The 14,128-nt window shown below is 46.8% G+C and overlaps 2 protein-coding genes across 3 annotated transcripts in view; one reads left to right on the top strand and one right to left on the bottom strand.

Moving 5' to 3' along the window:
* The window catches only part of SENP1 (SUMO specific peptidase 1), a 46,496-nt gene extending 45,779 nt beyond the window's left edge, over positions 1 to 717 (bottom strand). The window contains 1 exon segment of the mRNA XM_084748641.1: positions 88 to 717. Coding sequence (XP_084604767.1) covers positions 88 to 139 — 52 coding nt within the window. The 5' untranslated portion in view covers positions 140 to 717.
* A 187-nt stretch (positions 718 to 904) lies between these two features.
* Positions 905 to 14,128, top strand: part of PFKM (phosphofructokinase, muscle) — a 41,914-nt gene continuing 28,690 nt past the window's right edge. Inside the window, exons 1-3 of one of the 2 annotated variants that reach the window (XM_084748638.1) lie at positions 905 to 1,010; positions 1,853 to 1,943; positions 2,721 to 2,843. In XM_084748638.1, the coding sequence (XP_084604764.1) occupies positions 1,862 to 1,943; positions 2,721 to 2,843 (205 nt within the window). In that variant the 5' untranslated portion in view covers positions 905 to 1,010; positions 1,853 to 1,861. Of the gene's footprint in view, positions 1,011 to 1,184; positions 1,591 to 1,852; positions 1,944 to 2,720; positions 2,844 to 14,128 lie in introns of those variants that run through there. The other variant, XM_084748637.1, reaches the window with a different exon arrangement.

The following is a 14,128-nucleotide window of genomic DNA, read 5'->3' as shown; positions in this document are numbered from 1 at the left end:
AATCACCAAGCTCAGGACAAGGGAAACTCAGCACATAGCCAGAAAGATCACGTTAGGGTACACGAAGGAGAGGTTCGAGGCAATTACCGAGAGGCGATGAGCCAGGTAAGAAAACTGTGGCAGTAAAGGGGGTTTTCATAACCTGTGCAGAAGGGTCCAGGTGATCCTCTCTGGTGGTGGCACTAGCAATATCACATCTCAGGGAAATACCACAGGGTAAAAGAGTTGGAGAATTGTGTACGGGAGACACAGAAGTCGAGAAGGATCACTCCAGGTCTCGGGGGAAGAAGAGAGGTGAGGCAGGTGGGGTCGAAAGCTCAACTTCCGTGATGCAAACAGCTCTCCCTTCCGAGGACCCGGCTCTGGCGGGAAACTCCCAGAATCCCAACCGGCCTTTTTCTCTTCGGAAAAGTAGTGCTGGGCGCCGAGAAGGGGCCTGCCGTGACCGCGGGGAGAGGGCCTCTCCGCGGGGTCGGGAGACAGAGGCCAGAAGAGGCGGCCCCGGGAAGCCCAACTACCAGCCGCGGGCCAGACAGCCGCTACCGGACGGCAGGGGGGAGTGGAGGTGGTCCCAGGGGGCGGGGCGGGAGCCAAAGCACTGTCCCCGCCGCGGTCCTCCCTTCCGCTCGGCCCAGCGGAGGCCAGCGGGCCCGGTCCGACACAGCCTCCCGGCCCAGTCTCCCTCCATCCTCACCCCTCCCCCAGTTTCCCGCCGCCACTCACCGAACCGGAACCGGCTGCTAGGCAAAGGGGTTTCCGGCCGGGAGCGGACCGGAAAGCCCGGGAACCTCCGGGAACCGGAACCGTCTTTACAGTACCGGAAGACCACTTGGCGGGAGCCGCGGAGGGAAGGGGGTGGGGCAATAGGTCAAAGAGCGGAGTTACCGACGCGTGGAACGCCTGCGCGAGGTGGCGCGGCCCGAGAAGGCGGAGGAGCGTTTGACTCAGTCTTACCCTGCCTGTCACCCTGTCAGACTGGGCCTTTTCTCTCTCACACACTTGGAGTACTTGTTAGTGCGCCCGCCGTCCTTTGGTTTTCTCTGTCCCTCGGCTCCCTTAGCCCGCTGTCTTCTGGTTCCGTTGGTTGATATTTTTTTTTTTTTTTTTTTTGGCTTCCGCTCAGGTTTCCATGGCAGCATTTCGCCGTGGCAATAGATGTTTGGAAACCTGTGCCTTCTCTGACAAATGAGGAGTTGGTTTCAAACTGTATCTTCTGGAAATAAGTGTGCATCTCGTCACGCTTGACCGATCACAGGAAGTGGGGCTAGGAGAGAGAGAGAGACCAGAGAGCGGGAAGAGAAACTTCGGGAACAACTTAGCTTAGAGTTTTAATAACATGCAGAACCATACATAACTGGAGGAATTTAAAATAGTGATCTCTAATAGGGTTCACCAGAGGTCTTAAACATGTAATGCATGGCAGACTTTTTAAGAGAGAATGGTGAGGGGAAATTTGTTGATTGAATTTACTTACTAAGCTTCTTAAATTGAGTAGGCATCTGGCCCAGACCCTACTTTGAAGCTTTGGAAAGGTGCTTCACCACGGGTATTCTAGACCCAGTTGACTCCTTGTCTGGATTCAGTCTTGAAGTAAGGAAAGCCTCCAGAAGCTTCCAGTCTTTCTCATACCCTCAGCATAAGGAAGTGAACTTGTTTGTTCAGGAGACCCTGACTTACTGTAAATATAAAAGTAGATTGTTTACATCACTTTTTGGGGGGGGGGAGCTGGTATTTTTATATGGCCAAGTCCTAAAATCCACCGTTGTTAAGTATACCTAGACCCCGGCCAACCTTTGACACGTTAATTATTCCACAGATCGATTTATCTGGATTAAACTCTGTTTATTCCTAGGAAATAGCCATGCGTAAGGAGGAATTTCATCTGGAATTTTTCATGTGCGTGATTCAGTCTCGCCATGTAGTCAGGACTGCTCAGAGCACAGGTACCACTGGCCGTTATAGTGACAAAGGATGCGTTGGGTTTTTTTTTGTTTTGTTTTGTTTTGTTTTGTTTTTAAAGCTATACAGGTTGAGAGCTTCTGGTATAATTGTAGACTGATGGGCTTAACTGGCCTGTCTACTTCTATTCTTACTTTGAAAACTATTGGTCATGGTGCTATATCTTTTTCTTGTCCCAAACAAATAAGGAAGACTTGAGAGCTGAGTGAGAACAAGATGTGTGGAACACGGGATGGGTGTTGGTTTCTTCTTTCTTTCTTTCTTTCTTTCTTTCTTTCTTTTTCTTTCTCTTGAGACAGGGTTTCTCTGTGTAGCCTTGACTGTCCTGGACCCACTTTGTAGACCAGGCTGGCCTCGAACTCACAGCGATCCGCCTGCCTCTGCCTCCGGAGTGCTGGGATTAAATGCCAGGCTTGGGTGTTGATTTCTATTTAATTCATAGGTTATTCTAATCTAGCTGGCCTCACTTGTGGGAGCCCTTGTTGCCAGTGCAAGTAGGCACCCCCAAACATGTAAGCCAACACCCGAAGCCAACTAATCACGAGTAATGGATTCTGCTTTGCCTCTGATACTGTCAAGGGAACAGGACCCTTCAGAGGTAGTACACTAGTTATTGAGAACAATCATCGTTTCTCTTAATCTTCTCTACTGTATTTATGAAAAGGAAGCTATGAAGAGCTAAGCCTCTTAGGGAAAATAAGTGTTAGAGCACCCCATCCTGATCCCCACCCTGAGGGTGACTTACAGCTATTGCTTCTCAGCCGAGGAAGCTTCAACTTCCGCCATGATCATCCAGACGCATCAAGCAAAGGCAGATTCCTTGAAAAAACTAGGGGCTGTGGATGACCCGAACACCGTGGGACATATTCCTATTCTTGATACTGGTGAGGCATGTGGGTAAACGGAGATGGGCATGAGAGGAAGGGTTGGAAAGCACAAAGTTTATCCCTAACTGTATGAGTCACAGTTGGCCAGAGATTCAATTTAAGACACAAGGGACAATGTGTGTGGAGAGACAGAGGGGAAGAGAAAAAAACTGTAGAAAGAAGAATAGTTCTTTGTACAAACAATACTTAATTTCATCCACTCAATATTTCTATTAGGTTTTTTTTTCTTCAGCTGTAACAAAATACCCAATGCTGAGCAATGTATAAAACAAAGAGATTTTATTCACAATTTAGAGAGCTAGGAGCCCAAGTGTGGGCAGCTCCTTTGGTTGGGCCTCTGCTGAGGAGTCCCTGAGTTGAGCCACCTCATAGCAAGAACTTAAACAAGAAGGAGAGATCACACAGTGAAACAGCCAGCCAGAGAGTGGGGAGGGCCCCGCTTGCCTCGTCTATAACAGCCTTCTTTCCTAAGGAGTAACTGGGGTCCACAGGAACCTCATTAATTCCTTCCCCGGTCTGTACCTCCAGTAACCTAATTACACCCCACCAAGTCCCATTCCCAAGGTTTCGCCTGTTCCTAACACTGAACACCATGTTTTCAACACAGGAAACTTGGGGCGATATCCTCCTCACACTGTTTCCAGGCTTTAACGATGCTACGTCATGTGCGTCCCTCGCGGCTCTAAGCTATTCAATCTGCCTTCCTTCTTGTTAGTCAACTTGATAGATGAAAATGGGCCGCCTCACTAGTGGGCTAAGTTAAGGAGTTGTTATTATTATCTTACAAAATGATTCCAAAGACTGCAAAACTTACCCTGAGAGAAATTTGATAGCACGTTTCTTTTGTTTCTTTTAATAAAGGTTCAACTCACCGATACTTCATATTAAATTTTAGAAACACATCTATATGTCCCTTCTCAAATGTGTCTATATTGGAGGCAGGTCACTGAAAATACTTCTTTCGTTTTCCCCTGTGTGCCAGTGACATGTTAGAAATGATAAGTTATAAAACATGCTGTGTTCTTTCATTGCTGTGACAAAATGCTCTTAGCAAATAACTTAAGGAAAGAAAGATTATTCCGAGCTAGGCATGGTAGCGCATGCCTTTAATCCCAGCACCCGAGAGGCAGGCGGATCTCTGTGAGTTCGAGGCCAGCCCAGTCTACAAAGTGAGTCTATCCTATGGTGCCAGCAGCACACAGGACGAGGTCTCTCTTCTTAGTAACACACTCAATAAGTTCCCTCACAGACAGATCCAGAGCTTTGTCTCACTAACTGCCCGCATGCATACCTAACCCAACTGACGTGCCAATCAAGAGATATTTTTAAGGTAGAATACAAAATAAGACATTTCATCATGACATTTGTGCTAATCAAGACTGACTCCTCCATATAGGTATATATGTATGTGTAAATTTGTAGATAGACAGACAGACAGACATATGCGTTATTGTTATACTGAGAGTTACAATTCAGAAGTGTCACTGGGCAGTGGTGGCACACGCCTTTAATCCCAGCACTCGGGAGGCAGAGGCAGGCAGATCGCTATGAGTTCGAGGCCAGCCTGGTCTACAAAGTGAGTCTGGGCCAGCCAAGGCTACACAGAGAAACCCGGACTTGAAAAACTAACTAAATAAATAAATATAGCGAAGACAGAAGTGTCTGAGAAGTTACTTAGCTCAACTTCCATGTATTTTCATAAGGAATTGAGGGCTAAAAAGTTTTCCTCACAAAGTTAAGAACACTGGCTGGTTTGATTTCTAGCATCCACGTAGTAGCTCACTACAGCCTGTAACTATAGCCCCCTGGAGATCTGACCCCCTCTTCTGGCCTTCATGGCCAATGCACACATACATGAAGGCAAAACACCCATACACATAAAAGGAAAACAAAAATTTAAATAGAAGTTAACAATTGAATTAAGTGTTCCAGTATCTATGCAATAGGTAACAATAGTTTTCCATACCTTTTGAGAATGCGCTATCTGAGCTCATTGTATTAGATTCAGAAAGAGATAAGAAAGGGAACTAGATGGCTTCCCGATTCCTCGGGAGGCGACATTCAAGGAGAGGCAATATATGAGACTGTGTATAAGCTGAGAGATTGGTGGTGCTGGTTCAAACGTTGAATTTCTAAAGATCTCATAGAGACATAGAGATGTGTGGTGCCAGGCAAGTGCTTAGGCTCTCTGTGTAGGTGTGGCAGGGCGGCGGGGCCCCGTTATCCCACGGGACCTCAAACCTAAGGCTGTTTTCTCAGTATACCTAGTATAACCAAACCCATGATTTTTTTTTTAAAAAATGGTTATATTCAAGAATATTAACTCATTCAAATACTTGGGGTACCTATTTGTGGGTGTCCTTTAATCTGACTTGCTTTGCCCGTGCACAGTGAGCAGCTGGGCGGCCAGCACCTATTCTCCCACTGCGTGTGCGCAGGCTGTTTCCCAGCCGCCCCTGTCGTTCCCACTTGTCCCGTTCTCATTTGCTCTGTACCTCACAGCCACCTCGGGTGCCCTGTGCCCTGGTCACTGCTTTGGGCCCGTTTCTGTAGTTTGCGCTCTCCATTATCCCATGGACAAAATTATGACATCCTGCTTCTGTGTGTGAACATCGAGGCCTCAAGTAAAAGCCTCTCCTAACCTTCCTGCTTTCCTCCTCCAAGAGACAGGAAATCAAGCATCTTGCAGCCTTACTGGGGTCTTCTTGATTGCTGCCATTTTCCCTTCCATTTTATTCTATCTATCTATCTATCTATCTATCTATCTATCTATCTATCTATATTCTCTTCATACCAAGAAAGGTTGTTGGGCACATACTATGTCAGACACATTATTTAGCACTGAAAATAAAGGTAAACAAAACATACACCTTCTTGATTGAGGTCTATAGTCTTGTGGAAAGGAAGACAGTCATCAGGTGTGGGCGTAGAGTTGGAATAGTGTGAGTGCAGGGAAGGACAGCGGTACACAAACTCAGCGTGGGAAACAGGGACTGACTCAGGGAGGCCAGGGGGAGGACTGCCTTAGCCAGGCGGAGCAGACGGAAGCATTTTCCAGAAAGGACAGTTGGCTATAAAAAGTAACTTGGCTGTAAAAGTACCTTTTATTTCTCCTTGCTCAATTGTTGTGTGGGAGGCTGACTGCCTCCTTCTGCTAACCTAGGCCTAGTCCTGGAAGCTTCTAGCCTTCCGTACAATCTAACCTAGGCCTAGAATGTATTCAGCCTGAGACTTAGGGCTTATTAAGCTCATCCTTAATTGTTCTTTCTGAGCTCTGGGCTGGCTGCTTCAACTCAGCTGTTCTGGCTCTAACTCTTCTCCCAGCTGACTTATTTAATCTGGTTTCTCTTTCTGCCTCAAACTAACTCAGCAGTCTGCTCTAATCTGGCTCCTTCTCATTTTCTGGCTCATTCAGTTTTCACCTGAGTTCTCTCTCTACAACCCATCTCTCTATTACTGTCCTGGTAAAACTGCCTCCTCTCTGAAAGCCTGCCTCTTAAGTAGCTTCCCTTTCCTCTCTCTTCTCAGGAAAGTTGGGCGTACCCTATTCTGTCAAATCTTCACTGATTCATCACCTTTTCTGCCACCCAGTTAGACATCACTTTCAAACATGGGTGCTTCCTTCTACAAACTAGCTTTACCTTTGTTTGGGGCTAAAAGGATGATGGGTTTTTTGTTTGTTTGCTTGGTTTGGTTTTGGTTTTGGTTTTTCCAGACAGGGTTTCTCTGTGTAGCCTTGGCTGTCATGGACTCGCTTTGTAGAACAGGCTGGCCTCAAACTCAGCTCTATTTGCCTCTGTCTCCTGGATTAAGAGCTTGTTTGTATTCCAGCCAGATCGCACAGACCTAGAAGGTCTTTGGATGTGATCTCTTGCCAGAGCAGCCATGTTCTGAATTAACATTCCTCTACAGTTGGCCCTGAATCTGGGAGGAGATTGGCTCATTGGAAAGGTAGTGTGGTCCAGTGAGGCCTGAGTGCTGGGGAGGATGCAAAGTAAGTACCTTCTCACTATGGGAAGCCAACAGTGACAGGATCATATTAAAACCAAAACCCAGCACTCGGGAGGCAGAGACAGGTGGATCTCTGTGAGTTCAAGGCCAGCCTGGTCTAGAAAGTGAGTCTAGGACAGCCAAGGCTACACCGAGAAGCCCTGTTTCGAAAAAAATCCAAAAAACAAAAAAACCCAAAACCAGAAACATTTAATCACAAATTCATTTGGGTTTTGTTCTGTTTTGTGAGTGATAGTAACCCCAGAACCTCGAGCATACTAGGCTACCATTGAGCTACATCCCCAACCCTGAGATTTGCTTCTTAAAATGATCTTTTAGTCTCTTAGGTAGAAGATGGTTTAGAGCAGTGGTTTTTAACCTGTGGGTAGCAGCCTTGGGGATGGGGGAAGTTAAAGGAACCTTTTACAGGGGTCTCATATCAGATATTACATTGCAATTCATAACAGTAGCAAAATTCCAGTTATGATGTAGCAACAAAAATAATTTTGTGGTTGCGGGGTGGGGGGCGGTCACCACAACCTGACGCATTGCATTAAAGGTCTCAGCATTAGGAAGGGAGGCAACAGTAGGGCCCTGCCTTAGGTGCCCGCCGCCTTTGCTCTGCTCTTTGCATACAGGATATCAATGACAGTGATGCCATCAAATAATGTGTATGAACCCAGAGATAGGAACACACAAGTGTGCATGAACCCTTGAAATTAATCCATGTAACGATAATTAGTCCACCAACCAGTCCAGCTGGTCAGTTATTGGGGGATCGAGGGGGGTCGCAACCTGTACATAAAGACATGGGCGGGAGAGAGACAGTAGCTCAAGCGAACAATTGCTTGTCAAGAGCTCGTTTATTAAAGGTAAGGGCAGGCTTTTTAAAACCTGCTTTAGTGAGGGCGGGGGTACGCAAGGAGAGTAGTGGAAAAGTACAAAATCTTCTGGGTTGAGCCCCGGGAACATTAGCAAGGGGAGGGGTCTTTCAGGTGAGACAAAGCAGGATATCTCTGTGGTTATCTTAGGATCAGATCGCTGTCTTCTCAGGACTAAGCCGGATGCCTTGCATACCTAATGAGTGGCCCAGCAGGATGTTGGCTGCAAATACTGAATGGGTGGGAGTCGGCCTCAGGCCTTTTGGTCCCTGGCAAACCCTGGCCGACTCTCTTACTGCTGCCTCTGCTTTTCTAAAAAGAGAAAATAGCCAGACCCTCCTCCCAGAGTGCTCTGCTTTGTGACCTAAGTTCGGCTACATCCAAAGCTGCATCTAGTCTCCGGAAAAACGGAGTGTATGTTTGCTTCATGCTGGATAGAGAAGCCAGCCACACCTGCTGTTTTCTCTCGCTCTTTGCCCATCAGTATAAACAGCCTTGTCCTGTGCAGCGATGAGGTGTTGTGTGTGTGTGTGTGTGTGTGTGTGTGAGAGAGAGAGAGAGAGAGAGAGAGAGAGAGAGAGAGAGAGAGAGAGAGAGAGAGAGAGAGAGAGAGAGAGAGAGAGAGAGAGAGAGAGAGAGAAATACAGAAACTCAATTACCAACATAAGAGACTTGGTTCTGCACTGAGGCATCTCAGGGAAGTGGATCACATAGGTCTCTCTTCCTACCCCTAAGCCCTGCTCCCCAGCTTTTGTAAGTGATGGCAGTTAATATTCCAAAACACCCAGGGTGCTGCTAAATATCCCACAGTGCACAGGAGTCCTCACAACAAAGAGTCGTCGTGTACCCCCAAATGTCAGACTTGCTGAGACGGATAGGAATCTCGGTTACTTCTCAGTTGTTTGCTCCAGCTTTGTGATTGTTAAGAGCAGTCACACTAGGAGAGCTTTCCCTTTAAATGTTTAAAAGTTGATGCGGTTCTTTCCCAAGGTGTGCTGGCACTGGCGCTCCTTCCTGTGTGGGAGGACTCCCACAGTTCTCTCTTACCCATGTGAGAATTCTTACCGGAAGAGAAACTCCAAGGAGCATGAGCGTGCATGTTCTATGTCTTAGTATAAAAAGCTGATCCCAGATCGCTAGTGTTTAGTCTTTATTCTTAAGACGGTGCTTCTCTAAATAACCAATGTTTTTCACAGTAGAAGACTACATAGTATTTTTCTTATAGCTTAATTCTTGCTGTATCTCAATTCCCTTCTGGATAACTTAGTACTGTGTGATGCACTGGATGACACCTTGTATCTAATTCAAATACATTGTGATGTCTTTTTTGTTTTGTTTTGTTTGGGACAGGGTCTCTCTCCATAGCCCTGGTTGTCTTAGAAATCACTATGTAGATCAGGTTGGCCTTGAAGTCATAGAGACCCACCTGCCTCTGCCTCCCGAGTGCTGGGATTAAAGGTGTGCATCAATGTGCCCAGCCTTTGTGTATCTTCATCATACACATCCGTTGGGATGTTTGTGGCCTGCAGTCTAGCCAAGACTCCTTATATATGTCTGGTTGCTTTCCCGGCGTCCACTCTTGCCCTTGCCTAAATCAAGAGTATCTAGGTTCTATCAGATTAGGAAAGTGTCCTGTGTCTTTAAAGTCTCACACAAGCCGGGCATGGTGGCGCACACCTATAATCCCAGCACTCGGGAGGCAGAGGCAGGTGAATCGATGTGAGTTCGAGGCCAGCCTGGTCTACAAAGCGGGTCCAGGACAGCCTACACAGAGAAACCTTGTCTCAAAAAAACCAAAACAAAACAAAACAAAAAAGTCTCACACAGTTTTCTTAGCATTGTGGTCTATTTCCCATGACCCTCGCCTTTGACAGCGAGGCAGATGCCACTGAGAACACTCGTGGATTCCCTGTGTGCTGTGTTCCTTGTCTTTTTCTTTTTTTTCTTTTTTTAAAGATTTATTTATTTATTATGTATACAATGCACATCAGATCACATTATAGATGGTTGTGAGCCACCATGTGGTTGCTGGGAATTGATCCTTGTCTTTTTCATCACCTCTCGCCATGCAGTGTTAAAATCTCCATCCTGTGACCTTGAAGATGAAACTACAATCCACAGAGGGCACTGCAGAGACACAATCACTAATTAAGACCCACACTCACCACCTCCCACACACACCTACATGCAACACACACACACACACACACACACACACACACACACACACACACACACACACAGGCTTGCCTTCAGGCCTATCTTATAAGAATATTTTCTTAAATGTGACACTCTCTTCTCAGATGACTATAGTTTGTGAAGGATTTCTTTTTTGCTTTGTTGTTTTTTGAGACAGGGTTTCTATGTGTAGCTATGGCTGTTCTGGAGCTCACTCTGTAGACCAGGCAGACCTCAAACTCAGAAATCTCCTTGCCTCCGCCTCCCAAATGCTGGAATTAAAGCCATGTGCCACCCACCCCAGCCACGAGTCAAGGTTGGGTTAAGTTGACAAAAAGCTAGCTCTTTCAGAAGCCGGGCGTGGTGGTGCATGCCTTTAATCCCAGTACTCCGGAGGCTAAAGCAGGCCGATCGCTGTGAGTTTGAGGGCAGCCTAGTCTACAAAGTGAGTCCGGCCAGGGAGACACAGAGGAATCCTGTCTCAAACAACAAACAATAACGACAACACAGCTAACTCTTTCAACATTGTTTTGATTAGGGTGGGGCAAATACCGTTACATGTTCTTTCAGGAAACTATGCAAAGGTAATACTAGTCATGTGGATGCTTCCTTCATTGGTATCCATGGTTCATTAGAGATGATCCTTTACATTAACACAATCATGCATTACATTAGTTGGACTAATGGCATACCACATGCAATGACTGTCACTATTATAATCAAATAATTCCATCACCTAACATTTTCTGTTTCAATATGTTTGGATCTATAAGTATTTACGCTAGGCATGTTTTTTAAATCTACTTTTTTCCCCCTTTTTTCCTTCTCACCCCCACCGTCTCCCCACCCCTCAGAGAGGGTGTCTCTGTGTAGCCCTGGCTATCTAGACTCGCTTTGTAGACCAGGCTGGCCTCGAACTCACAACGATCCTCTTGCCTCTGCCTCCTGAGTGCTGGGATTAATGGCATGTGCCACCACGCCTGGCTTATTTTGTTTTCTTATATCTCTTTCTCCTCTCCACCCCAACCCCTTCCAACACCCCAACACCAGGTAGGAGAGAAAGAAGGTCAGTGGGGAGAAGGGGTGTAAGTTCTCTTGGGCTACTTCCTGCTGTTTAGGGCCATCCGGTTCCTTGAGGCATTACCAATCTCCGTTGTCAGGGTAGTCAGCCAGCAGCAGCAAACGCAACAGCAGCCCCCCTCTTCCTCCTCCGACCATCCAAACGTTCTCACAGCTCCCCCCCCTCTCCTCGCTGTCTCCTCCTCCTCCCTCCCTCCCTCCCTCCCTCTCTCCCCCCTCCTCTCCTCATTGTCTCCTCCTCCTCCTTCTTCTTCCTCTTCCTCTCTCTCTCTCTCTCTCTCTCTCTCTCTCTCTCTCTCAGCTCTTGTTTTCCCTAACTGGTAAAGAGCCCCTCTCAGAGCCTGCACAAGGCAAATAGTCTGCTGCTGTGGACAATCTGAATCAGCTCCATATCCCACACCTGGCACTAAAACAAAAACATGTTTACAGAACATAACTGTGTTTTTAAAGACACCAAAACTTCCACAACAATTTACCATTGTGTTACACACCCTGAAATATTCAGCAGTCATGTGCTTTACAGTTTTGAAGTCTAGAAGTGATAGGTGAGGTATATAATAGGTTATACCATTTAGGTTTATGGAATTATATCTTACGATGTTCATAAAATTACCAAATTCTCCAAAAATGCATTTCTTAGGACATATCCCCATTCCATACCCTCTTTAATTCCTCTCCTCAGGATATCCTCAAAGCACATCACCTGTCAGTCACCCTGGGAAAAGTGTATTTCTTGGCCATGCACTTACACAAGTACAGCAGTGTTTTGTTTTGTTTTTTGTTTTTTGTTTTTTTCCGAGACAGGGAAGTACAGCAGTGTTGACGAATGCTAATGATGTCATGTGAAAGACTCCCAGGAGTGGCTTATACAGTGATTGCATTCTCTGTCCTATAGCCCCCAAAATGTATTTTCTTAAGGAAAAAAAAAAAGAGAGAAATTGGTCCAAATTTAAGGTTTTATACCTCAGGTGGTGAATTTGTTTATCTCTGCCCCAGTTAAACACTGAAAATAGTGTTTTCAGCCTAGCATAGGGGTCCTATGGCCTCTTCCTTTTTTTTTTTTTTTTTTTTTCGAGACAGGGTCTCTCTGTGTAGCCTTGGCCATCCTGGACTCGCTTTGTAGTCCAGGCTGGCCTCGAACTCACAGCGATCCGCCTGCCTCTGCCTCCCGAGTGCTGGGATTAAAGGTGTGCGCCACCACGCCGGGCTCTATGGCCTCTTCCTTGAACTGTCCTTTCTAAAGTTATTCTAGTTGGTGTGTTTACTCCATAGACATGCAGGCTCATTCTTCACATGATGGTGTTCTTGGACCTCCACAGCCTATAACAGTGGTTTCTGAACTTCAGCTTGGATCAGAATCACCTAGAAGGCTTGTTAGGATACGTTGAGTAGCCCACCCCCAAATCTCCGAGTTAGCAATCCCAGGCAAGACCCGAGAATGTGCATTTCCAGCCTGTTTCCGGCTGAAACTCATCATGCCGTGCTAGCTGACTGCCATTGTCTCAGACCACACCAAGCACACGGGGCGATCCTGCCTGCTTGTTCCATGCAAGATGGAGTAGGCAGACAGACATGTCACTAGGCGCCACCATCTCCAAGGCTCACCCCGCAGCTCTTAGAACAGTCGTGAGTCTTGGTGTAGAGAATGGTTTTGTGTGTGTGCCCAGCATCTCTCCTCACAAAACTCACATTGTAGTGGGGGAAGAAAACAGCCTTTTGGTCAGGTAATGACTCCCCAGAGAGGCCCCTGTCTCCTTGTTGGTTTATATCAACCCACCTAGCTATTGCAGTTTGTCTATAATTCTGACTCTAGTCCCAGGAACTCGGTTGGTCCTCTGATAAGGCACTCCTAACTTGCCACGGCCTCAGACTGCGTTTGCTATTTGCTGTTTTTCCGCAGGGCTGCTCCCCTCCCTCCAGAGTTATATAGCTCGGCTCTCCCCTACTTCAGCTACCCCCCCCCCTTTCTCTTGCTCCAGTGTTATGGAGTTGTCCCCCATTTGGAGGCTGTTGCTCAAAGCTCTGCCCGTGTCCATTTCCCAACTCACAACACCAGGCAGAACACAGACGCCAGGTAACTTAGAGTGCCTCACCTTCTCTACCTGACTTCCAGGCAGCAGGGTTTTCTAGGCGTCTGACACTCCATCTCTCAGAGCTCTCGTCCTGGTTGTTAACTCCGTTGTCTCTTGGTACATGATACCCCAGAGGCTGGCCGGATCCCTTAGAGCTCTGAGAAGCCTCTGGATGTCTTCTTGGGTACTGAGGACCAACATAAGGAAAAGCCCTTTCTGGGGGCAGAGAACATGGCCCACAGAGTCCAGATCCCTGGCACACACACATAAGGCTGGGTGGCAGTCCCAGAGCCGGACAGACAGAGACTGGATGCTTGGGGCCAGCTGGCCTCAAGATAGCTCAATCAGCAAACTGGGCACAGTGAGAGACCCTTCCCTAGTCAATAAAATGGAAAGCAACCAAGGAAGATATCTAGTGTTAACCTCTGGCTCCCACATGAACACGCACACATGTATATCTACATACACATGAGCACATGCATGTGAACCCATCATATATGCATACACATGCAAAATTTAAAAAAGGAATAGGCCTTTTATTTCTGGGTACTGGGATGTGGCATAAAGTAAGATCTCACTTGGGCACTCTTTGTACACCTTAGCTTTCCCTGGATGCTAAATACAGGAAGACCACTACCTGACAATGAAAGGCAGAAGGCTGGTAGCCTGCAGCCTCCTGATCTGGAGCACTTCTCCCCGCCCCTGCCCCACCCCCTTCTCCCAGCTAGGGTCCACTACCCAAAGCCCTAACTCAGAATGATCAATTTCAGAAGCTGAAGCTGCTGTGTATTTTGGCCCAAACCAAGTCTTCAAGCAGCACCAAGCCTACTTCTTGTACATCAGTCACTGGAGCAGAAGGATTCTCATGGCTTCAGCTCTCTCTTTTGGAAGAAGGGTACAGTGCATACTTTTGAAGCCCAGTTAAACTTCCTACAATGAAAATGACCTTAATTTAGTTTTCTCAGGAGTTTGTTGCACCCTCTCACTTTCTGCATCCTCCTCTGGTCTTTCTTCTAAGTCTGCTGCTCCCCTTTAAGCACCCTAGGTGGTACAGCGATGCTTAGATGTCTTCCTTGCTGCC

The sequence above is a fragment of the Acomys minous genome, assembly GCF_964271855.1.
Source record: "Acomys minous genome assembly, chromosome: 12".
Taxonomy (NCBI): domain Eukaryota; kingdom Metazoa; phylum Chordata; class Mammalia; order Rodentia; family Muridae; genus Acomys; species Acomys minous.
The sequence above is the reverse complement of the archived record's forward strand: the minus strand, read 5'-3'. Positions and strand labels throughout refer to the sequence as shown.